This window comes from Balaenoptera borealis, assembly GCF_965194805.1.
Source record: "Balaenoptera borealis genome assembly, chromosome: 7".
NCBI lineage: Eukaryota > Metazoa > Chordata > Mammalia > Artiodactyla > Balaenopteridae > Balaenoptera > Balaenoptera borealis.
Genome location: NC_138864.1, coordinates 6,381,259 through 6,407,966, shown reverse-complemented (window position 1 = coordinate 6,407,966; position 26,708 = coordinate 6,381,259). Strand labels below are relative to the sequence as shown.

Sequence of the window (26,708 nt, the reverse complement as noted above, 5' to 3'; positions counted from 1 at the left end):
ACCTCAGAGGCACAGGCCTGATACCTGGCCAGAGCACCAAGACCCTATCAGCCACACGGCTCAGAAGAAAAGGAAGAAAAAAATAAATAAATAAATAAAATAAAATAAAGTTATTAAAATAAAAAATAATTATTAAAAATTGGAAAGTAATTAGAAAAAGAAAGGAAGAAGAGAGCAGCCAAACCAAAAAACATATCCACCAATGATAACAAGCACTAAAAACTATGCTAAGAAAAAAAAAAAAAAAAAAAAACAGAACCCTAGGGCAAATGGTAAAGGCAAGGCTATACGGACAAAATCACACACAGAAGCATACACATACGCACTCACAAAAAGAGAAAAAGGAAAAAAATATATATATCATTGCTCCCAAAGTCCACCACCTCAATTTTGGGATAATTCATTGTCTGTTCAGGTATTCCACAGATGCAGGGTACGTCAAGTTGATTGTGGAGATTTAATCCGCTGCTCCTGAGGCACAGCTCCCGGGGTTCAGCTTTGGATTTGGACCCGTCTCTGCGTGTAGGTCACCTGAGAGCGTCTGTTCTTCACCCAGACAGGACAGGGTTAAAGTAGCAGCTGATTAGGTGGCTCTGGCTCACTCAGGCTGAGGTGAGGGAGGGGTACGGATGCGGGGCGAGCCTGTGATGGCAGAGGCCGGCGTGACATTGCACCAGCCCGAGGCGCACCGTGCGTTCTCCCGGGGAAGTTGTCCCTGGATCACGGGACCCTGGCAGTGGCGGGCTGCACAGGCTTCCTGGAGGGGAGGTGTGGATGGTGACCTGTGCTTGCACACAGGCTTCTTCGTGGCTGCAGCAGCAGCCTTAGCGTTTCATGACCATCTCTGTTGTCAGCGCTGATAGCTGTGGCTCACGCCCGTCTTTGGAGCTCGTTTAGGCAGTGCTCTGAATCCCCTCTCCTCACGCACCCTGAAAAAATGGTCTCTTGACTCTTAGGCAGTTCCAGACTTTTTCCCAGACTCCTTCCCGGCTAGCTGTGGCACACTAGCCCCCTTCAGGCTGTGTTCATGCAGCCAACCCCAGTCCTCTCCCTGGGGTCTGACCACCGAAGCCAGAGCCTCAGCTCCCAGCCCGACCCGCCCTGGCGGGTGAACAGACAAGCCTCTCAGGCTGGTGAGTGCTGGTTGACACCGGCCCTCTGTGCGGGAATCTCTCCGCTTTGCCCTCCGCACCCCTGTGGCTGCTCTCTCCTCCGTGGCTCCGAAGCTTCCTTCCCGCCATACCCCGTCTTAGCCAGTGAAGGGGCTTCCTAGTGTGTGGAAACTTTTCCTCCTTCACAGCTCCCTCCCAGAGGGGCAGGTCCCATCCCTATTCTTTTGTCTCTGTTTTTTTTTTTCTTTTGCCCTCTCCAGGTACACGGGGACTTTCTTGCCTTTTGGGAAGTCTGAGGTCTTCTGCCAGGGTTCAGTAGGTGTTCTGTAGGAGTTATTCCACATGTAGATGTATTTCTGATGTATTTGTGGGGAGGAAGGCGATCTCCACATCTCACTCTTCCTCCATCTTGATGGTCCCCCCTGCAATTTGTTGTTCCCTGAATCTACATTCTTCTTCTCTCTGGGACCAGAATTCCACTCAGCAGCTGTTTGAGTATGGGCCTGTTGGCAACAAAAATCTCTCCATTTTGGTTTGGTATATTTTTATCTTATTTTCATTATTGAAGGAACTTTTCACTGATGGTCGAATCCTCGGTTAGAGGTTATTTTCTCCTGCATTTCACCCATCCCATTGTCTTCTAACTCCCATCATTCAGGTTAAAAAGTCAGCTGCTCCTCCTCTCATAGCTTCTGTGAAAGTAAAGTGTGTCTTCCTCTGGTTTCTTTTAACGTTTTCTCTTTGTCTCTGTTTTCTATGATGTTCCTGGGTGGTTTTGTTTATTTGTTTGTTTGTTTTTGTTTTGTTTTTATCCCACTCCTAGATTCTGTAGCTTGGTTGGTTTTTTTTAGTTCTGGAAAATTCTTGGCCATTATCTCAAACATTTCTTCTAACCTGTTCTCTCTCTTCCCCTCTCATGGGAGTGCAGTTGTACCTATGTTAGACCTTTTCATCGTGTTCCAAATATGTTAACTTTAGAAATGAGTACTGCAGGGCCTCAAGCTGGAAATGAGCTTACATCCATAAAGGACAGTGAAGAGGAAGATGCAGCCCACTTGATATCTGAGTTTTCTCTTCCTGACATTTTTTCTTTTCTGTATGGTTTGAGTGGGTAATTGGGGAGCGTAGGTTGGGATGTTGGGAGTGTATGAGACTTTGCACTACCCATAGTGCTTATTTCCTGGGGAAATAAAGCATGAGCCGCTGAGCTGGTTGGGCCGGGAGCCTGGTGGTTAGGAAGAGCGCTGGTTTGGGAGCAGGCTTGTACATTCAGATCCTGAATCCCTACTTTACCATGACCTTGAGCAACTTGCTTCACTTCTTTGTGTTCTGTGATTTGTAAAATGGGGATAAAGTACATATTTCGTAAAATGGAGAAGATTAAATAAAAGAGCAGCGTAAAGCACTTAGAAGAGAACTTTGCCTGTATCAACATTCAGTAAGGCTAGTTGTTGTTCTTGTCTCATCGTTATTACATTGTTATTGCCCTGCTTACTTCCTGCCCACCCAGCATCCCAAGACATTCAGCGGTAACTGTCTATAGAGTGTTGGTGGTGGCAGGCCCCAGAGACAGTGCTCTGTTGGATGTTTGTTCTGAGTTCCCCAGGCTGTTGGCAGGGATTGCTCATTGTTCTGTATGACTGTTGCCCGTCACGGCCGTGGGTTTGCCACATTTGGGGCTTTGGGGGCTCCCGAGGCCCCCCCAGGGGCTGACTCTGGCCTTCCTTTCCCCTTCAGTATGGAATGCTCCTTTACCAGAACTACAGAATCCCTCAGCAGAGGAAGGCCGTGCTGTCTCCCTTCTCAACTCCAGTGGTAAGTAAAGCTGCCGGCCCCGAAACCAAGTTCCTTCTCAGCTGCTGCGTCAGTGTGTGCTGTGGACATCTCGCTTCAGACGAGGCTGACCAGGGAAGCTGCAGAACGAGCTTGTGCATTTCAGAGAAGCCAGAGTATCTCACCACCTTGCGTTTCCCAGAAGGGGGACTTGGTCATCCCAACAGTGTGACAGAGGAATCTGCCGGGAGCAGATTCCTCTGCCACCCTCACCCCGTCCCCACCCCTCCCCGCAGGGTTGCCTCAGTAGATGGCTCCATTTAAGGGCTCTCTATTCACGTGCTCAGAAATGTCGACAGCAACTCTCAGCTCCACTGAGGAGCTGCCTTCCCACCTTCGCTTCTGTCCATTTCAGCTGTGGGACCCACAGTGCTGTTGACCGTGACGCTTAAGTCTTTCTCTGTGAGAACTGAGATTGTAGTGAGTCATCTTGTGTTCTCAGGATGGACTTTACTTCCCAGAGGTGCAGACACGCTTCATCCTCTCAAACTACGATCTTAACAATCCCTCGATGTCCGTTCCTAGATGTCAAACTATCCCACAGAAAGAGTCCCTGTGTTTCCCTGAACTAACTTACCCGAGGAAGGACTCGGCTGATGGTGAGGGCTGGCTTGCGCTTGGCGTTTCCATTTCTTTGATGAGTTTTAGTGCACGTTTGGGACCCTGTGAAAGACCACACGGTCCAAATCCTGTGGCCACCAGCAGCCTCACCAAGTGGCCTGCGAATACCTTGAGAGGATTGGAACGTTTCTTTCTCTTGTTGAGAAAAACCCAAGCCATTGTTAGTCCAGGGGTACTTCAGGCACTGAATGTTCCATCTGATCCTTAGAGAGTTGGGATGTGGAGGGACTTGCCTGTCCTCTCCTGCGCCTCCCCAGGCACGGCTCTTCTGTGCCAAGGTTCCCACCTGCTGCCCTGGCTGTTTCCCTGCATCTTAAGAACTCACGGCCTCTCGTTTCCAGCGCAGTGTCTCTGAGAACTCCCTTGTGGCCATGGATTTTTCTGGGCAAACGGGAAGAGTGATCGAGAACCCGGCTGAGGCTCAGAGTGCAGCCCTGGAAGAAGGCCACGCCTGGAGGGTAAGGCCATGGCCCTGTCCCGCCAGGACGGGCTCCCTCACGGTGGCCACTCCACCCCTGGTCTGCCCCCAGAGGAATGGCTCTGTGCTGGCGTCAGGGGGTGAGAGGCTGGGAGGGTAGGTGGCTGTGAGTTCTCAGCTGCAGGAAGCCTTGGCCCTTCTGGGCTCTTGCATGTGCTCAGCACCCTGCCACCCCACCACCCTCGTCCCTGGGCTCCCGTGGGGGGAGGGGCAAGGAGCAGAGCCCTGGGTTCCCTTGGCTCGCAGCCCCGTTCCTGCTGATGAGTCTTCCGGGCAGAGCGTGAAACCAGGTATTCCCACTGTGGCTCGACCTCTAACTAGCTTCACAGCCTTGAACATTCTTTTTACTCTGAGGCCCAAGTTCCTAATCTCCAGATGGATGAATATCTCCCAACTTCCAAGCTTTTCTGAGCTTTAAAGACAGTGTACAAAACACAAGCCCACAGCTCTGGCTCCGAAAGCGTCCCCCTTCTTCAGCCTCAGAGTGCACAGAAAAGGAGAATGCACCCAAAGCCACGAGCAGTGTTCAGACCTGCCTGAGTTCCCTGGAAAATCCCGTGCTTTTCTCCTAAGATGTACTGGGAATTTCACTCCGTGTCTTCTGTGTGACAAACACGTCTCTGCTTCCATACTGGAATCCTTAGAAATACACCAGATGGGGACGCTTCTGGTTTTGTTTTTAGCAACTGCCACCCGTAAGCTGTCTGTCCTTGTGGTCACATGGGACTGAGGTGTCTGTCATTCCATGGTCGAGGGCCCTGTCACCTGGCCAGCTTCCCGCCCCCGCTGTGTCCCAGGTGGCGTGGTGTTTGTGTCACTCTGCTGTCCTAGCGCTAACGCGGGGATTTCTTTCGCAGAAGCGAAGCACGCGGATGAATATCCTCGGGAGCCAAAGTCCCCTCCACCCTTCCACCCTAAGTACAGGTAAACACGGCAGCTTGGCCTGATATTTTTGTACAGAAATAAAATAAAAGAGCTCCCAGCCCGCCCCGAGCTTCACAACGTTGTCCAGGCCCAGAGCGCAGCACGAAAGCCGCGGCCGCGGACATCCGGGCCCCGGGTGGACCTGAGTGAGCTCGCAGGGCAGCCGCTGTGCGCGGGCCCCAGGCTGCCCACCTTCTCTGTTTCCTGCAGTGATTCACAGGACGCAGCACTGGTTTCACGGCAGGATCTCCAGGGAGGAGTCGCACCGGATCATTAAGCAGCAGGGGCTCGTGGACGGGTAAGGGACACGACGCACAGGGTGGGCGTCTGCTGAGGGTCGGCCGGACTCAGGGCCTCGGAGCATCCTGCCATGGGGTGCGGGGCTGGGCAGCGGCTGCAGCCTTGTTCTGGAGAGGAGCGGGGCGCTCAGGGGTACGGGGATGCTGCAGGGTTTGCACGGCTCCGAAGTGGAGGAGAGGGACTGCAGTCCACTTCTGTCCAGACGCTAACATCGTTCCCTACCTCCTTGGTGAAATTCGAGCAGATGAAGAACGCATGTTGCTTACTTTTGATTAATAAGGCAGTGGGCCAATGGAAAACCATATCTTCTTGCCTACACCTTTTGCTTTATGCCTTATGTCATTGGCCTTTGCCCCAGCCACCCCAGATCTTAGTGACGCAAAGCAGCAAAGCTGTATCGTTTCTCACAATTAGGGCTGGTTGGGTGGCTTTTCCCACCGGGGCCAGCAGAGCTCACGTGCCTGGTGGCCAGTGCTGGCCGTGGCTGTGTGCCGAGGTGCCTGGGCACAGGTCTCTGGCAGGCTAGCCTGGGTGCATCGTGGCCATCACGGGGATGCCAAGGGTAAGAGGTCAACCCCGGTGCACAAGCACTTCTCAAGCTGACGCCCCCATGGTCAAGGCAAACCCGGCGGCCAGGCTCAGCATCACAGTGAATGAGAGGAACCTGCCCCGGGTGTGGCTGCAGACATGTGAGTGACCGTGACCGGGGGCATGGTCCCTGCGGAGCTCAGCCCGAGTCCTGCCTCCACCCACCGACCCCCCCAAAAAGAGACCCAGACGAGTTAGTTGTATGCCCTGGTCCATCCTTGTCATAGCTGCCTCTCACTGGGTCTACTCAAAAGACAGGTTCTCGGAAGCTGCTCAACTCACAACAGTTCTTTTGTTCTTTAAATCCTTCATCTTTAAAACGTTTTATTATGGAACTCTAAAAGTTCCCATGAGAGAGGAGAGGATAAGGAACCCCGTCTACCTCTTGCTCAGCTTCAGAATTTGCTCACCTGAGCTGGTCTCTTCCCCTTCTTACATTTTTAGTATTTTTTTCTCCTCTTCTCTGCTTTGCCTTCCTTTTCTTCCTTCTAACTTTCCCCACTTTTCTTCCTCTACTTTTTCCTTCTTCTTCTGGGATATCTTAAAGGAAATCCCCGACGTTCGGAATTTTTACCAGTAACTGTATTTCAGTGAGTGTCTGAAAAATAAGGACCCTTTTCTTCTGAGACAACGGCCCTATCGTCGTTGCATCTAAAATAAACAAGAGTTTCTTAGTGTCCTCAGAAGTCCCATCATGTTCACACACACGAAAGTCCTTTAAATGTAGTTGGTCTAAACCAGGATCCGCCCGTGGCGTCTGGTTGAAGTGTCTGTGTCTCCCTAAATATAATAGTAGTCTCCCCACCACTCCATTTTCTTTCCTTTTTTTTTTTTCATATCTTTCCTTTGTTGAAGAAGTAGGGCATTTGCTAATTGTGTACTTGTGGTCTCTTTGACTGTGTGCCTCTGTCTCCCTCGTTTCCTGTAAAGTGTGGGCAGAGGCTTGGTTAGACTCAGAGCCTTCTTCCGGGACAGAGCTTCGGGGCTGCTTGTCTGTACTGCTCGCCCCAAGTTGTCCTGCTTCCTGATCCCAGGCTGGGCGGGGGTCTGGCGTTGTCAGCCCGGGCCCCCAGTCCAGCTCCCAGCCCCCTACACGGAATGGTCTGAGCAAGTGAACCCGCCCAGGTTTATTGTTTCATTAGAGGTCACAGAGTCATTGTTTTCTAATTCTATTATTCCTTCATCATTCCTTAGCTAAAATCCTTTTCCTTATCACATATTTGTTTTTCTGGGAAAGGTAGCTAAGTGCTTGATTTTTCTCTTTCCTTTGTCAGTTTTCAGGATCACGATTCGGTATTCTGCCGTCTTCCAGTGCTTACAAATGAGATGTTCTGTTTTGTTTTTTAACTCTCATGATGAACTTAGATACTATGTGTTTGATTTGTTTCAATACAAGCTTAATGTTCTTGATGTTCCCTATGCCCTCTTTTTGTCCCATGGGGCAGGCCTCTTTCAAGTTGGTTCCTGAGTTCTTTTGACCCAACACTAATAAGGTTTGCTTTCTAGTGTGACACATTCTCTTAGGGGCCCTAATTCTTTGTAGTGGGAAATGGTGTCTGGAAACCAAATCGGTAGGTCTTTTCCGTGGGCAGAACTAGGACATAGGCTTTTTACACTGAAAAATAGATTACAGGTTCACATTGATATTGCCAATTCAAATGGAAAATTACAGGATGTGTACGCCTTTGATTTTATTGTCTCTCTCTTCTCTTCCTCTGAAAAATCTTACTAATGACAGTCGCTTACTTATTTGTTTTACCTCACTCTGTACTTGTCTGCTGTATCCCATATCACATCATGAAAATATTGATAATATTACTTCAGTACTACTGAATTCACACTTCTTTGCAGCCCTTTTAATCCTTAAGGAATATTCCAGGCAAGTCATGTTAAAGTACCAACCTTAAGGTAATTCTTCTCCATGGTTCTACCACCAAACTGCCATGTCTTCAGGTTCATTCCTCTGTTTGTTTCTGATTTTTGTTAAGTGGATCTGATTTATTTCCTCTTCAGTTTAATGCTGCTTTTACAACTATGTAAAACATTGCCTTGGTTCCAAAGTCAAAAGTTATAAAACAAGATACTTTGCCTGGTGACTCTACTCTGCCCCCAACTCCACAATTGGTAAACATTTTCATCAGTGTTTGTTTGTTTATCCTTCTGTTGTTTCCTTTTAAAAATATAAGCAAAACACATTTGTTTTCGTAGTCTGCCTCACCTTAACAGGGGCGTGTACTGGCCACGGAGGTCCGACCCTGAGCTTAGCTGCGGCCCGAGGATGCTGGGGTGGGATGGCCAGGAGGGTTGCCCCCTTCCTTGTCCCCTGCTGGGTTCTCTTTCACACGATAGAGCTTCATTGTTTCCAGGCTTCTGTTATGACACACTGTGCCCCATCTTCATGTTTTTGCTAGTGTCTCTTTGCCGGTGACTTCGTAGAAGTGGGAGTGTTGAACGGATGAGTAATATTGTAGACTATGGCCCGATTCCCCTCCCCAGGGATGTCTGAGAGTCGCCTGCCTTTCCCTCATCTAGGAGGCTGGGTCTCTAGCATATGATTAAGGGCCAGTTTCATTTCCAATCCTTTTTGTGTTGCTGAACTGTCAGTACATATTTGCCCAGTTTTCTACATCCATTCTTCTTGTATATACTTTTTTTTTAATTAATTTTATTTATTTTAAATTTTGGCTGCTTTGGGTCTTTGTTGCTGCACGCAGGCTTCCTCTAGTTGCAGCAAGCAGGGGCTACTCTTCATTGCGGTGTGCGGGCTTCAGTAGTTGTGGCTCGCAGGCTCTAGCGCGCAGGCTCAGTAGTTGTGGCGCATGGGCTTAGTTGCTCCGCGGCATGTGGGATCTTCCCGGACCAGGGCTCGAACTCGTGTCCCCTGCATTGGCAGACGGATTCTTAACCACTGTGCCACCAGGGAAGCCCCTACATCCATTTTTTACAAACAATTTTTTCCAAGGTTGTCATTTGTCTTTTTGACTTAGCTGATGGGGGTTTGGGTTTGGGTTTGGTTTTATTTGGGTTTTGGTTATACAATTTTTCTAAATATGGTCAAGTTTATCTTTTCTGTCCTTTAGCCTGTATCTTTCTGGATTTTTGACTCATAGTCATATAAGTTTTTCCTGCTTCTCAATCACAAAGGAGTTTGTTCATGTTATCCTCTAGAACTTGTATTGCTTCTCTCCTCCCTTCCTTCCTTCCTTTTTTTTCATGATTATTTCTTCTTTTTTAGTGTGTTCATTTTTGTTTGTGTGTTTAGATCCCAGGTACATTTCAGAATTTATTTATCCCGGTACACTGTTTAAAGATGGATCTGATTTTTTCCCCATGTGGCTGTACAGTTGTTCCAAACAACTTATTTGAAATGTCACTTGATCATAGAACAGTCCCTTTTAGAGCCTTAGAGATGACCCCTCCTGACTACAAACAAGATGCTTCTCCTCTGAACTTTCTGCCTGAGAGAGAAAAGCCAGCCCTCCGAAATTCCTCTCTTAGTGATGTTCTTTGCCTGTAGGTTTGTGTGTGTCCCCAGGGCTTCAAGGACAAGATGCTTTCCCATTACAGCCCTAAACCCCATCCAAAATGAGCCCCCAAATGTTCTCGTGGTGTCCCATTTACCGTATCATCTGTGAGACTCGTTCCAAGGAAGCCAAGTGGGTTTGCTCACCAGGTGACGTAAGTCATAAGCCAATAACTCAAGAGGCAAGTGTGAGTAGAAAGGAAAGGTGCTTTAATCAGAAAAGCCGGCAATCTGGGGAGAAGGTGGACTCATGTCCTGAGACCAACTCTGAAGATTCTGCTCAGCCATGACAGTGTTTAAAGGGAAAAACGGTGGCAGGTGGAGGGGAAGAATCCCAGTGAATCATCTAGGCAGGAGGTTGGGTTCTGAATCATTGTCCATTGCATGCAGACTGGCTGATTCTTCAGATGTCATCTTGCCCAAGTGATCTGCCTGCAGGATTGCTAAGGGGGCTGTTGAGGGTAGAGAGCCAGTCATTTTTTAACTGCTTAATTCTTCATTCTTACTTCTTTTTATCCAGGAAAAGAATCAGCAGGTTAGACAAGGCATGGTGTGCGTTCAGGAGAGCATAGGTCAGGAGTTAGTTTCAATTGCCTAGTGATTCATTCCTATAATGAGGTTCTTTTAACGTTAGAGGGGGACAGAAATGGGCCAACAGGAAAGGGACAAAAGAGCCACTTTTGACAATGCCAGAGAAGTGAAGGTTCCACAGGACGTGTCACTTGGTGCCGTGGCCACAGCATCCCTCCTGGGGCCCAGGGCGGTGGCACCTGCATCCCTGAGGGGCTGACACATCCAGGCTCAGGAAGGGGGCACGGGGGACCAGTGTGTTTTGAAGAAGCTTCCCCAGTGATTGTGAGCTCAGGCCCAGCCGGCCCACTTTGCGTTAAAAGGAGCTGTCCTGGGGCTGGGAGGGTTAGCACGCTGGGTCCACTGCACTGTGTGTTGGCTTTTTTTTTTAAAACCCTGTTTGTCTTTCAACTTTTCCTGGAGTCTAGCGCCAATTGGCGAGTTTGCCTCTGTCCAGCCTTGGTGAGAAGTGTGGGCATCCCTCTGCCAACTTTCCTCCCCCCGCCTGCCTTGTTTCTCTCTGTCCTTCCTGGGGTCTGAGTTGCCACTAAGGTTATAATTTTCAATCCCAACATCCGGCTGCTGGCACTCTAGCAAAATCAAAAGGCAGGGTGATGGGACATCGCCTGAGGCGTCATTGCAGTGATGCCACGTCGTCCGTTCGTCCCCTTGTTCAGGGCGGAAATGTGCTGGGAAAACAAGGTAAATTAAATAATCAGTTCCTAGGCATTACCCCTCCCTGCAGAGATAATGGAGGGAAGCCAATGTAGAGAGCCAGACAGCAAGCAGAAGACAGCGCTGGAGGGCAGGCCAGATGCACAGCCATTACAAAAGGCCGCTTCCTAGACCTTTAGCCCCAAATCACGGATGGAGTGGGGGTGAGGGGGGCTGGAAGGAGACAGCGGAGCCTGCAGTCGACCCGGGAGGCGGCGCTGAAGTCCGCTGGCTCCAGGCGGCCCCCCGCAGGTGACCTGTGCGCGCGTGCAAGCACGGGTCTGTGCACACGTGTACATGTGTGCGTGTTGCGCTCACACCCCCGGGCCTGCAGGGCCTGCCGCGGGGCTGGCACTCGCTGGCTGCTCCCTTCCTTCCCTTCTTGCCACCGACAGCCCGTCCCAGAGCCTGGGACGGAAGGAGCTTTTCAAGGGGCCAGTCCTGCGCTGTGGGCCCCCCTGCGGACCTCCCCCCGGGGCTCCTGTCGGGACCTGCAGCGTTTAAGGCTCTGTGCCCCCCGTCCCGCCCCTGCCTCGTTCACACTCAGGGTCAAGCCCCGCCGCCCCCTTGCTGTCCCCAGTCCCCATCCCTGTGCCTGTCTGTCGTGAGCTGGTCCCTCTGTCCGTGCCCCAGGCCCCTCCGCTGGGCGGAAGGCAACGTCTTTGTCAAGACTTGAGTTCTTTGCGGCTCTCCCTCCCGGGGGCAGAGCGGGGTGCCGTCCCAGGGCTAACGCAGCCGCCTCGGAAAAGCGTAGGATGCTCACCGGCCACGGAGGAACCACCTGCGCACTTGCTCCTGCTGTGCCGGGGCTCCTGCCTGGTTTCTGCTGGCTGTGTGACCTTGGAGGGTTTGCCTGACTTCTCTGGGCCCCGCTTCCCTGACTGTAAGATGGGGATGGGGACAGGGCCGCTGTGAGTCCTGAGCGAGGCAGTGTGTGCAGTGCCAGGGCCGCAGGCCTGAGCTGTGCTATCACTCTGATCTCCCTCAGCCCCTTTGTGCTTTCCTGAAAGGGCGCGTGAGCCTTGACTTCAGTCCTAGCAGAGGCGAGGCCTCCCCTGGTCCTCAGCGCTTGCATTCCATGCTCCATTCCAATGCCCTACGCAGAGGCATCCGTGGCATGTTAGCTCCCAGCCTGGTCTCTGCAGTAACCACCCCCCGGCCCGCCCCGAAATCCCTGCGCCTGTGGTTTGCTGGTGGCGATCACCAATGCCTCCAGTGTCCACACTGACTACACAACAGCCCTGAGCGTGTAGACGGTCCTGCAGGAGAGGCTGGCAAGGCAGCGGCCCGTGATCTGAAGCTCCCAAGTGTCAGATCCAGGAATCTCGCTGACTCCTAGGCCCTACCCCCTTTCCTCCGTGTAGACGACCGTTAGGCACGACCTGTAAACCCGAGCCGGCGGGGCAGCCTCAGGATCTCCCGGGTCACACCCCAAACTGGGAGGCAGGCCGGCAGCGTCCTCCTTGGGGCTCAGAAGGAAGCATCAGGGGATTCACTGGGGACTCAGGTGAGGAAGCGCAGCCCCAGCTTCTCCTCCGGGAAGATTGAGCGCCGCCAACCCCCAGGTTTCTGCTAGTGAAACACTCAGAGAAAAGAGCACAGACTGGGAGAAGCAGATGCGCAGCCCTGCCCAGGGGAGGAGCTGGCCCTCTCGTCTTCCTGCCCTCGGGCTCCGCCGGCACCGAGAGCGTATCACACATGGGTCCGGCTCCAGCTCCGAGGCCCCGTCTCTCCCGCCCGCCCGGCCCCACAGTGCAGTTCCATCCCAGTTCACATCTCGAAGGTGCATCCTGCAGAACACGTGTCCTGCAAAATGCTATCAAAGAGGGGCTGGTATGTAATAAAAGATGCTGTAAAGAGTCAGGTAAGATAGGAAAACTCGTGCTGGGGCCCTAAGGGAGTCGGGATGAGTATCTACATTCCAAAGGCTCTAAGATGTCCTGTAGTAAAATAAACCGTTTTTACCTTTTATAACATGGGATTTCCCAGGGTTATGTAACTGCCTTCCCTCTGACATTACAATCTAGAAACTGATGGTTTAGCTGATTACCGCAATTTGGTGTCTAATACCTTTAAAATATGTTTCCTCTCAGGCCATTTCTACTTTGTCACTGGGATTAGGGCCTCTTCCTTTCTAAAGAATAACTTGGTCTTCCCGTCTGATTCCAGATTTGTTCTGGAATCACTGTAAAAGCAGTGACTTATGCTTCTTGGTGCTATTCTAATTTTTAAAGTATTTTTTTAGTTAAAGTATAATTGATTTACAATATTGTGTTGGGTTCAGGTGTACAGCATAGTGATTCAGTATTTTTGCAAATTATACTCCATTGTAGGCTATTACAAGATAATGGGTATAATTCCCTGTGTTACACTGTGTCATCCCTGTCACTTATCTATTTTATACATAGTGGTTTGTATCTGCTAATCCCATACCCCTAATTTGTCCCTCCTCCTTCCCTCTCCCCTTTTGGTAACCACGAGTTTGTTCTCTGTATCTGTGAGTCTGTTTCTGCTTTGCATATATATTCATTTGTATTATTTTTTAGATTCCACATACAAGTGATATCATACAGCACTTGTCTTTCTCTGTCTGATGTATTTCACTGAGCATAATACTCTGTAGGTCCATCCATGTTTCTGCAAATGGCAGAATTTCATCCTTTATTATGGCTGAGTAACACTGCATTGTATATATGTGTATATGTACCACATCTTCTTAATCCAGTCATCTGTTGATGGGCACTTGGGCTGCTTCCGTATCTTGGCTGTCGTAAATACTGCTGCAGTGAACATTGGGGTGCGTGTATCTTTTCAAATTAGTGTTTTCATTTTTTCCATTTATATGTGTCCAGGAGTAGAATTGCTAGAGCATATGGTAGTTCTGTTTTTAGTATTTAAGGAACCTCCATCCTGTTCTGCACAGTGGCTGCACCAATTTACATTCCCACCAACAGTGCAGGAGGGTTCCCTTCTCTCCACATCCTGGCCATCGCTTGTTATTTGTAGACTTTTCGATGTAATTTCAAACTGTAGAAAATTTGCAAGAACCATATAATGGATTCTCCTGTATACGTGTTATGCAGGCACCTGAGTCGTGAACATTGTAGCACCTTTGCTTTGTCATGTTCTCTTCTCTCATTTTTTTAATCAGAACCATTTAGGAGTGAGTTGTAATTATTTCAATATAAAATTTCTAAAAACAAGGACTTCTCTAAGGCAGCCACAGTATCATTATAAAACTTAGGAAATTAACGTGAACGTGGTTCGGTCACCTGACATGCCACTTAGATTTTACCAGGGGTCCTTGCTGCATCCTTCATCACCAAGGAAAAGAACTTCTTGGCCTCAGCACTGCCCTGGACCAGCACGTGCCTTGTCTTCCTTTGTGTCTTGACACTTGGAGGAGCCAGTGAGAGCAGAACGTGCCGGGTTTGGCCGTCTGCAAACTCCCTGGAAGTGATGCTGGGTCACCTTTAGTGCATCCCGTCAGGAGGTGCTGGGGTGGATTGTCTCATTCCTGGTGGTGGTAACTCGAATACCTGAAGGTGGTATCCACCGGGTTTCTCTATTGGAAGGTTACTGTGTGTCCCTCTGTCATAAATGTTAGGGGGTAGATGCTGAGACTATGAAAATATTCTGTTTCTCATCAAACTTTGATGCTGGTTTCAGCATCCACTAAAGATCTTCTTAATCAAATGGCCAAATAGTGGTTTTCTAATTCATCATCCTTCTCTATTCATTTAGCTGGCTTTCTGCTCTTAGGAAGAGCTTTTTTTCCTCGCCTATGATTTATTTATCACACCAGTGCGGACTCATGGATTCTTGTTTTAGTCTCTGGGTTATAATCTATCCCTTCTGTTATGTACTTGGGTGCCCAGATTGGGCCACACTGCCTCTTGGGCCAGCTTTCTTACTTTCTGGCACAAAGTATACCAGCGTCACCTTGTACCTTCCCTGCCTCAGCCCTAGAGGCGCCATGTCCCCAAGGAGCCCTGGTTCCTTTCAGTGGAGAGTGACAGCCAGAAAGCAGTCTGGGTGTGGAGGGTGGTCTTGCTCTACAGCTCACTCAGCTCCCAAAACCTCCTGAAGCATTATATATATATATATATATATATATATATATATATATATATATATTCATATATATATATTCAGTCTGGACTTTCTAAATTAACAATCAATTGACTCTTTCTATTCCCAGGCTTTTTCTCCTCCGTGACAGCCAGAGTAATCCAAAGGCATTTGTCCTCACATTGTGTCATCATCAGAAAATTAAAAATTTCCAGATCTTACCTGTAAGTATTGATGTTTTTCACACTAATTCTTATTCTTCTGTGTGCCGGTTTTGTTCTCAATGCAATTTTCAAGGTCTCAACTAAGCAGACTATGAAACAGTAAACATCAGACAGTTTCAAGCTCACCGGTGAGATCCTTTCAGGAGTTTCTTGAGAGGTTGGTTCTTTGAACTTGGGAACAGTGTTTCCCTAGAAGAACACTGAAAATAGTGGCATTGTACTGTGGCCCCGACACGCCTGTGTAGCTCATAGGTGCCCCTGAGACAGCACCTGATGGGAAGAGCAAGGTCAGATGATGGGCAGACACAGAGCAGAGCCGTTAGCCCAGGACCTGGTGCAGGAAGGAGCACGTGTGGTTGTGCAGACGGGCGCTGTTGGCCACTTAATCTCAGGATTTGTCTGATTTGTGCGGGTGTGGACCAGGGGGACTCAGGAAGCCTGTAGAAAACTGACCCGTGGACCCCAAAGAGAAGTGTTAATCCTTCCACTGGGTCCTTGGATCAGAAAACAGATTCTCCCTTTGAAGAATTTCAAAAGCCTCATTATTGAATATGATGTATTAGTCAACACCACTCTCTTTAAGGATGATGGTTAGATTTGCCGAATGTAACTGACCTCTTCCATGTGCCCAAGTTCAGATTCTAGTTCACGACTTGGGTGTTGTGTGGGAGACAGTTGTCAGCACCTCCGAGAATGCGTAGCCCCATTGGGGCTGAGATACACAAAATGAATACCAAATGTGTTATGTACATTGTACTTATAGATGTTGTTGTATAGAAGTGGTCAATTCTGCAGGTAATAACAACTCTCGTGAAATGTTTCCTCTGGAACCCAGACCTGGGAAATATGCTGCTGAAAGAGGGTGGCCAGATATAACTCTGTCCTTTACAAAGTGAAGCCCTGAGAAGGCTTGAAGTAACCAAATGCATCCGTTTCACATAGTGGGACCTGGCGTTTTTCAAGGGTGCTTGAGCCCAGGACTTTATACCGACTGTCTGGAGAGTCATGCAGGCACAGGAGGCATGAACGGGAGGGGGAAGGGCAGGCAGGGTTGTCTTTTGTGACCAGGGGGGAATCAGCCTGCCTGGCACTGTCTGTTGAAGTCGCTTCCTGCTGTGCCCGATGCCCTCACTGTATAAACGAGGAAAATGAGGCCCTCACAGCTCTCACTGTCCTGTCCTGGACCACCAGGGAGGGACAGACTGTGGGTTACAGCCCAGGCTTCACAGATTCCACAAAACATGGTAATAAGCAAACCTGGAGACTTATTCACGGGAAAGTGCCTCATCCACAGTCCTTTTTGTTTTCTTGCTGTATTATATTATTAACCAGATGTTATTCTCTTATCCTCAAATATGAAATAAAATGAAAAAGTACTGGCCAGCAGAATATGTAATACTATTGTCCCAAATAACCCCAAATCCTAGAATTATCAGACAGACAGGAACTTGAGAAGTGTAGCAACGAGATTGTAACCTCAGGGCTTAAACACAGGCTGTGGATGTGCTTGGGGCTCCAACAGAGTTTGTGGATTAAGAAGTGGTTCTTAGTTTATGCATCGACACAGGTTTAAGGCTACCTTCCTCTGTGTGAACAGTGCAGGGCAACTTTCCTGACCGCACTGTGTTGCAGTCGTTGATCTCAAAATTCATTCAATTAAAATCGATGTGAGGAATATAGTCATTTCTGGGAGATATTGTAGATGTCCTCCATTTTAAGAAAAATAGCTACCAAATATTCCATGACCTGGGCAAGGTTCTTCTACTACATGATCTCATTAATCCCTTAGAGTGTTCCAACATTTGCTTCGTAATGGAGCAAAGTGAATGTCAGAGGGGTGAAGGAGGTTGCCTGGGGTCCTACTGTGAGAGCCCAGGGCTGTGTACTCTTACACGAGCATGCTGTATGTGTGGATACTCACAGGTCAACTGGTCAACCTAACCCTCCTCCATGGAGTGTGCTGAGTCCATGGACACTCACGGGTTAACTGGTCAACCTCACCTTCCTCCATGGGGTGTGCTGAGTGCATGGACACTCACAGGTTAACTGGTCACCCTCACCCTCCTCCGTGTGGTGTGCTGAGTGCATCGACACTCGCAGGTTAACTGGTCAACCTCACCCTCCTCCTCCACGGGGTGTGCTGAGTGCATGGACACTTACAGGTTAACTGGTCAACCTCACTCTCCTCCGTGGGGTGTGCTGAGTGCACGGACACTCACAGGTTAGCTGGTCAACCTCACTCTCCTCCATGGAGTGTGCTGAGTGCATGGACACTCACAGGTTAACTGGTCAACCTCACTCTCCTCCATGGGGTGTGCTGAGCGCATGGACACTCACAGGCTAACTGGTCAACCTCACCGTCCTCCATGGGGTGTGCTGAATGCGTGGACACTCACAGGTTAACTGACCAACCTCACCCGCCTCCTCCATGGGGTGTGCTGAGTGCGTGGATACTCACAGGTTAACTGGTCAACCTCACTGTTCTCCGTGTGGTGTGCTGAGTGCACGGACACTCACAGGTTAGCTGGTCAACCTCACCCTCCTCCTCCACGGGGTGTGCTGAGTCCATGGACACTCACAGGTTAACTGGTCAACCTCACTCTCCTCCATGGGGTGTGCTGAGTGCATGGACACTCACAGGTTAGCTGGTCAACCTCACTCTCCTCCATGGGGTGTGCTGAATGCGTGGACACTCACAGGTTAACTGGTCAACCTCACCCTCATGAGCAGGTGAGCCAGGAGGAGCTTGGGACTGTTGCCCACGACCAGCTCAGAAGCAGGGGACCTTCTCTGCCCAGCAGCTTAGGGACCTGGCAGCACCCAGCACAAACCCCTCCCCCCATGACCTCCTGCCCTGACGTTTTCTAGCTCACCTCACCAGCTCCATGTGTGTCCCTTAGAGCCTCACTACGGGTGGACAGCACTAATCCTGACTTTGGGGCCTGTTCTGTCCCCGAGCTGTGGCCTCTCACTTGGCAGGTCTTCTTGTGTCTCTCTAGTGCGAGGATGACGGGCAGACCTTCTTCAGCCTTGACGACGGGAACACCAAATTCTCTGACCTGATCCAGCTTGTTGACTTTTACCAGCTGAACAAAGGGGTCCTGCCTTGCAGACTGAAGCACCACTGCATTCGCGTAGCCTTATGACCTCCGGTCTACCCTGGCTGCAGGCTGGAGGACGCTGACACTGGAGTGAAGAGGTCTGTGCGTCGTTCAGAACACACGTCTGTCTGCACCTTGGGGCTCGGAGCAAGATGGGTGCGTTCGGCGCTGACCGACCACGATCGACTGGTTTCTTGGACTTGACGATGATTTGCTGCTGCAGATCCAGCAGGGCCGCGCCCCTCTCGCTGGCCTCACCGGGGAGGTCGGAAGACAGCAGACTCGAGAATAAACTGGAATGATGGTCTCGGCTGGGCCATGGAGGAACACAAGCTGGAGAGAAGTGATTGGAAATGAACTCTCGCCCTGGAATAATCTTGACAATTAAAACTGATAATGTTTACTTTTTTGTATTGATCCCTTTTTTGCACTCCTTGTTTTCAATATTGTATTCAGCTTATGGCAAGAGGGGCCGTGGCTTTTCAGTCTGTGCAAGATGCAAAGACAGTTGCGAAGGGGCAGCCCCCAGAGGCTGACTGTTTGCAGAGGGTGGTGCCCACCTTCTGCAGGTCACTCCCAGGCAACTGGCACCCCAGCCCTCCCCAGTTTCCTTGGAAGCTTTTTTGATATAAAAGGTGTTCCTGTGGTAGGCACGTGGCATGTTCTGTGGCCAGGCAGGCGGCGTGGTCTGCCAGCCCCTGCTCTGAGCACGTGCCCGCACTCATGCTGTCACCCGACTCCACGTGCTGTGCCCTCCACACTGCGGGTGGCTTGTTCCTTGGAAAACACCACGCAGGGCTGAGTGGCTGCCCGTAGTTGGCCGCAGGCCCGCCTGCCTGAGACACAGTGGGTACCCACCGCCCACCCATGGTGGACACCAGGCCGCCTGGCCCAGCTGCAGCCCTTCCAGCCTGTTCTAGGACCATCACTGCCTTACCCCCTCTGCAGTGGTGCCGGTCTGGCAGGGCCGCTCTCCCTCCTCCACTGGATCAGAGGACCTAAGAGGAAGTGGCACCTGCTTGGTCTGCTTCCGTGTCCAGTGGGTTTCCATGGCGACAGAGATGGAGACATTGGAGAGGGCAGCCCCGCAGCCCAGCAGGGGAAGGTCTTGCTTGGTGGCCTCCATCCTGCCGACGGCCCCGAGCCAGCCCGTGCAAGGCGGTGGGTGGCTCGTCGGCTGGCCCAGGTCAGGAATCCCTCACGGCAGTATTGGCTGAGGACAGGTTACCAAGACAACTCTGCATCCCACTCCAGGAGCTGAGTCAGACGGTGGCTTGCGTTGTCCCCCCCTCCACCCTGTCCCCTTGGCCGAGTCTTCCGATGTGAGGGTAGCCTTGTCTCCGCAGAACAGGAAAGGCTCCTCTGACAGGCAGGCAGACTGCTTGGTGAAGGACGGTTTCTTTTCCCCAGATCACGGTTGCCACGCTTCCCTGGCCCCTCTGGCCTGCTGGCCACTGGATCCCCCGGACCCCGCCCGCTGCAGCACTTCCCAAGGGACACACATGGCTTAGGACACAGTGACACATACCCGCTGTACCTCAGTCTGTGGTATAGACACTGTGTGTTAGTTGACTAGCCATACTCTACTTGTTTTCCATGAAGCGTCTACTTAGACAAATGAAGCATTTTTAGTAAAACATGTTTTTAACCATGAATGCTCAATTGCGTTGTTTTTTTTGGTTTTTCGCTTTTTTTTTTTTTGGTTTTTCTGTAGCCTGTTAATCTCTCCAACCGTTGACAATTAGGTCATTCTCTAAGTCATACCTGGCAGCCTGCTTCCGTTGGAGGGACTGATGCTCCAGTTACACCGTTAGACATTTTTCTCTTCACCGGTTGGAGGCAAAACCTTTAAAAAACAAAAATCAAGCACAAAAAAGAAAGACACCTCTCCAATTTCTTTTTTCTGTTTACATAGACCAGTCTCCAGCAGTGAGATGACTCACTCCCCCCTCCAATAGACAGCTAGTATCGGCAGTATTGCATATTTATAAATATACATTTTATTTAAAAGCAGAACTAAAGCTTGACTCTGACGCACAGTTCTGTGTGTACTTCCTGGCCGCAGTGAACTGTCACGGAGAGTGACCCTCCCAGGGCCCCAGCCACCTCCCTTGTACCGGGCAGCTGGGGATCCACCTGCAAACAGGCAGCCCCTGCAAGAAGCAGGCGTCCAGCTGGGCCAGCCAGGGGCTGAAGGACATTCGACTTTTATTTTTGTATTTAAATGACATGAATGTAAACGGGACAGCTCAGGGTCGTTTTGGAGCCTGTTGACTTTTTATCTCTGCCTGTGATTTTCTGTTCTAAATGGAAACTCCGTGTAGCAACCTGGTCTGAATTGAGAAGGAAAACGCCAAATGCTCTGGGGATTCACGCTAAGTAGGAGAGCTCTGTGACCTTATGCGTTAGAGTTCCAGAATGTTCTTCCGTCTGCTAAACCTTGAAGAAGTATGTGCCTCCGTCTAGATGTTTTGTCTTCTCTTTTCTGCACTTAATACCTGAGGGTTTGACCCATTGGCACACCTTGGAGGGAGTGGGGCTGGCTCACCGGGGGCCGTGATGTCGCAGTGCCACCTGCAGTGACCGTAGAATGGCCTGATGTGTAGGCGTTTTCGGGGATTGCGGAAGGGATTAACCGAAGAGACAAAACCTTTATTCCATGTGCTTTGTTCCTTTCTGTACATAGCTCTTCGGCTCATGAACCTAATTGTAAACGTTCAGGTATTTTTGTACAAATAAGGGACTGATGTTCTGTTTCTTGTCATTAGAAATAAACATTAATACAGTGTTCTTCATTTTCTATTGCCTGGAATGTCTGTTTCTCTACTTCAAAGCCCTTGGGCCAGTCAGCCAACGAAAATCTTGGGAAATTATTTAGGATATGTTAACAACGTGCTTCTTACCTGGCTGGAAACCAGTGACAGAGAACGGATGGGATGTGCAGGCTGGTGCGGCCCTGCTGGGCGGGCGCCTCCTCGCAAGGGCCCTCAGAATGCTCCAGGAGGGATCAGCTCCCCATTCAGGTGTAGCAAACACCTTAGGAAAGTCATAAAAGCTCACATCTGTTCCCTCCAATGGCATATGCGTCCCACCGCAGTGAGACAGTGACGGTTCAAGAACCTGGATTTTGCAGTCACACAAGAAATGGGCGGAAAGAGTAAGAGAATGGATACCCTGCATCTCCACTCCCGCAGGGCCTCACCTGGGGGTCCGAGGGCATCGTCACGTGAGCCGTCCTCGGGCCTGACTCGCCTCCTCGCACCCCACCCCAGGCAGAGAGTTGCTTGTCACGAGCCAGCCTATGGCTTTTGAACTCTCCCATCACTTGTGTTCAGAATGAGGGTCCTCAGTTTCGGGGAGCTCATCCCCCTAAGGCAGGCTGCCCTTAGAGCGAGAGCAATCCTCGTGAGAGGTGTGTGTGGGGGGGGGAGCTGGTGTGTGAATGTGTGCAGGGTGTGTGGCAAGGGCTGTGTGTGTCCACGGCGTGGGAGAGGAGAAGCAAGCATGCCATGTGGGGTGCAGGTGGAGGGGCATGAGGAAGGCTGGACGTGGGCAGGGCAGGTGCAGAGGCCTGTGAGAGTCTGTGTGGCGAGAGAGTGCACGGTGGTGGGATGTGCAGTGTACAGAGATGCATGACAAGGAAGAACCCGCCGTTTCCGTCCTCCCCGGGGAGGAAACGCTGGGCCAGGGTCCAACACGTAGCAAAGGCACGACTTTAAACTTGATCTCGCTGCCTTGATCACATTTTTTATTGGTTTTTTTAGAACCCATTTTGAGGGATTCGTAAAATTATAAGAAGAATTTTTTTATGATAAAAGCGTTCACTTGTGAAATGTAAACAGGAAAATATCCTACCACCTTGGGTTTTAGAACAGTACACTCATAGCAACCCTTCTCATCTTGGGAAGTATACAGCATTAACGAGGACAGGAGACAAGTGGGAAATCCATCCTTGGCAGAACTGGGAACATGGAGGAGGGGCTGCTCACCAAGGCGGGTTGAGACCAACCCAGGGCAGGAGATGCTGGTGGAAAATCTGTGAGTGCAGAACTCAGCCAGGCCCGCAGGGGGCACTCCAGGATGAAGGACACACCTGGAAGGGGCACTGCAGACCCTTTTGGGAAACAGTGAGACAGGCATGGGGTCCATGTTGAGTTACTGGTGACATTCCCCCCTCCACCACCCCGGGGATGCTGTGTGTACTTTCAATCTGTAAATAGATCCAAGTCTTGTTTGATCTCTGAAAGGTTTCTTGAATTACATCCAAATATCTTTGTGTTACATCACTGCAGGTCTTTTTTTTAAAGACAGCAATTATATGTGTGTTAGGTCTCTCATCTGCCGTTCATAAGCTTTCCCTTTTCTCACAACTTATTTCCGTTTGGTGTGCATGTCCATCTGTCCCGTTGTCCAGGTCACTCACAGTGTCCAGGCAGGAGGGTTCCTCCCTGAGCTGCTTCCAGCATGGACCCACTACCAGGGTGTTTCTTTCTCGCTCCCATTTCTCTTCGGAGCCATGCTGGCTTTCCTTGCATATATTCCTTCATCTCCTGTATCACTGCTTTGAGCTTTGGTGGACCGATTGTTGTTTTTTGTTTGTTTTTTTTTAAATTCATGATACTAGGTTTGGTTGCCATTTTAATCTATTCCATGGCAATATATTTCTACTGAATGCTGTTTACCATTTTTTTTTCTACTCTTTTCTCCTTTTGTCTTGGGAAGTTTCACAGAAGATCAGTGCTGGTTCCTTGAGGAAGGTGAGTTCTTCTTGGCCGAGTCATTTATAGGAAGTTTGTGTGGGAAAGAACAGGGGTCGTGTCTGATGCTAGCAGGACAGAAATAAATAAACGCTCTCTATTTATAAATAAACACAAAGGGTCACGGATGTGAACTCCAAGACCTTGACAACATAAGCCATCAAGATTGATCTTCCAACCAGCTCCCTGCCTTCACATTCAGCCTCCCACACCTTCCAGACAAATCTCCCCAAACGATTGCATATTAATTTGCAATACAACAACTTTTTTCCCTCAGTTGTTCTATGGCAAATTATGCAATGTCAGTCTTATAACTATGGAGTTTTGTTATTTGAAATAAAAATTATGACAAAGTCTCTTAGAACATAAAAAATTCCATTGTAATTCTACACTCTCACACACACACACACGTGCACACGCATGCACGCACGCATAGGTGTCTACGAGGGCTGTAGTATAAGATTCCCAGGGAAGCACTGAGCCCAGCTGGGGGGATTCGTCTGGAAGGTGTGAGAAGGATGAAGGTGAAGGAGGGTCTGAGCACAGGTGGACAGAGAGTGTGCCCTTATCCAGGTGTGTGGTGTCCAATATGATACCACTAGGCACACGTGACTCTTATTTAAGTTGTAATAAAAAATAAAGTGAAAACTTCAGCTCCTTGGTTGCACTGTCCACGTTTGAAGTCCTCGACAGCCACGTGTGGTAGTGGCTACCGTATCGGACAGTGCAGTGATAGGACGTCCCCACCATCACAGGATACTGGACAGGGTTGGGCTAGGTGACCCATGATGAGAGGCTGAGTTACAGAAGTGGAAACCGTACAGCTGGAAGGAGGAGGGTTGCCTTGAGAGTCAGCATCCCTGTGTCTGGGTGATGTTCTGAATTAGCAAAGCGCGCCTCCAGATCCAAGGCTAAGGGTACCTTCCCGTAAGGGACGCTTCTGCCCCACCCCACAGGTAAGACACGCTAACTTCACGTTTGCTACAACAAGGCGACACCATCCGCTGTCTCCAGTTTGCTTGGGTCCGCTTTGCTTTCCGATTATAACTGAATGGCAGTGGTTTCACATCATATGCATACACTGTATACAAAACTCAAGGATGTCCGCTTAGCCCTCCCCCACACAGCTCCCCTGGGAAAAAACACACTTCCCAATTTGATATCAACCTATTCCATGAGCAGATTTCCTGGAGTGAGCCAGAGGTAGGAAATGCACCTCTTCTATATCCCAGATTAGTCACCATTACTGTGAGCATCTCCACAGACTGAGTGTAGTTTTAGTGTCTAAATCGCGTGTGTTCGCACACGGACCCTAAATGTAAGCAGGACTGTATTACTGTGCATTGAAGAAACAGCCACCTGTGTCTCTGCAAGAGCAAGAACAAGCTGTGTGGGACCTCTTGGGAGATGCTTTTGTCCAGATGCAGTTACACGGGAGACAGGGCTGGTTCTTGACGCTTTGACTGAATTCACAACCAACCTGGACAGAGAATGCTGGAGTTCCTGTGGATGAACCAAGGCACAGTGCAGGGTTCATCCAGCCAACCAGCTCCAAAAATACACAATTCTTGGCATATTTTTTAATCGGAGGGAGGAGACTTACATTATTTTTTATGTTGTACAAAAAGTGAAATGATATCAATATTTTATTATTGCACTATTTCTATTGGACATAAAATATGACTGCACTGCGCTTTCTGGGACGATCGAGGTATTTTCTAGGGTCATTTGGAACATTGATAGTTTTCTGCTGCAGTGCTGAGTTGGCAGCTGAGCCCTGCTGTAAGGGTGGACCGCACGGGCTGTACCGAACCTGTGTTTCTGACACTTCCTCTCCAGAATGGACACCTTCAAGAAGATGCAGGGCAGGTGTACTCCTGGCCTTACTCCCAGGGGTCCTGACTCGGAAGGTTGGGTAGGAGACAGAAACGTGCCTCTGTACCAGGCCCAGCATGACTCGGTGCAGCTCCCACCAGGAAGGAGAATTCCAGAAGCTGCCCAGAGAACCAGACGTGCCTTCTGCCTGCTCTTAGCAACGTGTCCTGGGGAATCACTTAACACACCTGTGAAAGGACGCTGCTGGCTCAGAGCAATGGATTTCACCCCATCCTTTCATCAGAGTCCCCTGTGGGGCTTTGAACCTGCATATCTTCAGGCCCCTCATAACCCTACAGAATTAAAACCTCTGACTTGGCAATAAAAACGTTTGCCCGTAGACCAGCACAGGTGGACGAGACAGTCCCCAACTTACCATGAGCCCCGGGAATTCAGGGTCCACGCACCTGCTGTGTTTTCATCCCTCCCAAGCCACCAGGGACTTTTTAGCTTCTAAGGCAGTGGTCTTGGTAGAATGTGGTGGGAAAGGCTGGGGAGTACATCCAAAAAGGCCTGAGCTGTCCCGTGGGGCACGCAGTGAGCACACGGCCAGCACACCCGGGAAGGTCGTGGCGGACTCTGGCCCTGGGAGGACTCGGGTGCCTCTGGCACGTGGTGGAGGTGGTGCAGCCCCCGCTGTGCCCTTTCCCTGCACCCCACGTGCCAGCCCGATCGCCGCCCAGGTGGGCTTGTTCAGGTGTACACGGCCGGTCCCGGCACGGCCAGGCCTGGCCCCCCATCTCTTGATTCTCTGACTGGGGTTCCTCTGGCGCCCTCTGGCCACTCTCTTTGTACTGAGTCACTCCAGAGCCCGGCAATGGCCTTCATCACATTTCACGGAATCCACGGCTGGGTCTGTGGTCAGGTAACTGGGCAAAGACAGGACTTCTCGAGAGACGGAGCTGTGCTCTCTCCCACCTGCCCACTTGTGCACCCAGCAGGAACCTCTTCTGGCCTCTACCCACCCCTCTCCTCCTTTGCCAAACCAGGCCACTAACACCACGTCCGTCCCCCTCCTAGGTGAGGCTCAAAAAAAGCAATGCGAGTGGTTAAGAATCCGCCTGCCAATGCAGGGGACACGGGTTCGAGCCCTGGCCCGGGAAGATCCCACATGCCGCAGAGCAGCTAAGCCTGTGCGCCACAACTACTGAGCCTGTGCTCTAGAGCCCACGTGCCACAACTACTGAGCCCATGTGCCACAACTACTGAAGCCCACGCGCCTAGAGCCCATGCTCCCCAACAAGAGAAGCCACCGCAAGAAGAAGCCTGTGCACCACAACGAAGAGTAGCCCCTGCTCGCCGCAACTAGAGAAAGCCAGCACAGTAACAAAGACCTAACACAGACAAAAATAACAAATTTGAAAAAAAAAAAAAAAAAAGACAATGCGATAGGGAATTCCCTGGCGGTCTAGTGGTTAGGACTCAGCGCTGTCACTGCCGGGCCCAGGCTCGATCCCTGATCCGGGAACTAATATCCTGCAAGATCCTGCAAGCCGCACAGCTCAGAAAAAAAAAAAAAGACAACGCGATGAAACCCACTGATAAGCATTAGCTTAATTATAATTAGAGCAGCTGAACTGGTGGCTTTGTCTCCTATCAGCCAAGCTGACTGGCCCCCACAGAGGGCTCCGCCACGGCCCTCGGGTCCCGCCGGCACGGCAGCCCTGGCCCCCTCCCAGGCCCAGTCCTGGTCACTCCCGAGCTACAAATAATACAGTAAATGGAATCCCAGAATTCACAGAAGAGTGCAAATAGCTAAGGAACATATGAGCATCAATTTTTAAGTGAAATGAACAACAAATACAGGAATAGCTGCTTCCTCCAGCTTGTGTGGTCACTGTTGAATTCTCACCTGCACGTATTTTACAAATCTCGATCTCCTTTATTTCTCTAGAGAGAGCGTATGATCCTTAGTGGCATCTGCCGTCTTTGATCGTAACCTACGGTAAGAAACGCTGTCATCTTGTGGCCCAGTGCACATACGCCCATACATCATCAAAACAGAAATTTCAGGAAG

At 50.2% G+C, this 26,708-nt stretch overlaps 1 protein-coding gene across 2 annotated transcripts in view; it reads left to right on the top strand.

Annotated features, from left to right (window-relative positions):
- Positions 1 to 20,859, top strand: part of GRB10 (growth factor receptor bound protein 10) — a 171,141-nt gene extending 150,282 nt beyond the window's left edge. For both annotated transcript variants that reach the window (XM_082400525.1, XM_082400524.1), the window contains 6 exons: positions 2,850 to 2,927; positions 3,908 to 4,024; positions 4,902 to 4,968; positions 5,179 to 5,266; positions 14,865 to 14,958; positions 17,958 to 20,859. In XM_082400525.1, coding sequence (XP_082256651.1) covers positions 2,850 to 2,927; positions 3,908 to 4,024; positions 4,902 to 4,968; positions 5,179 to 5,266; positions 14,865 to 14,958; positions 17,958 to 18,104 — 591 coding nt within the window. In that variant the 3' untranslated portion in view covers positions 18,105 to 20,859. The remainder of the gene's footprint in view (positions 1 to 2,849; positions 2,928 to 3,907; positions 4,025 to 4,901; positions 4,969 to 5,178; positions 5,267 to 14,864; positions 14,959 to 17,957) is intronic.
- Positions 20,860 to 26,708: the final 5,849 nt, after the last annotated feature.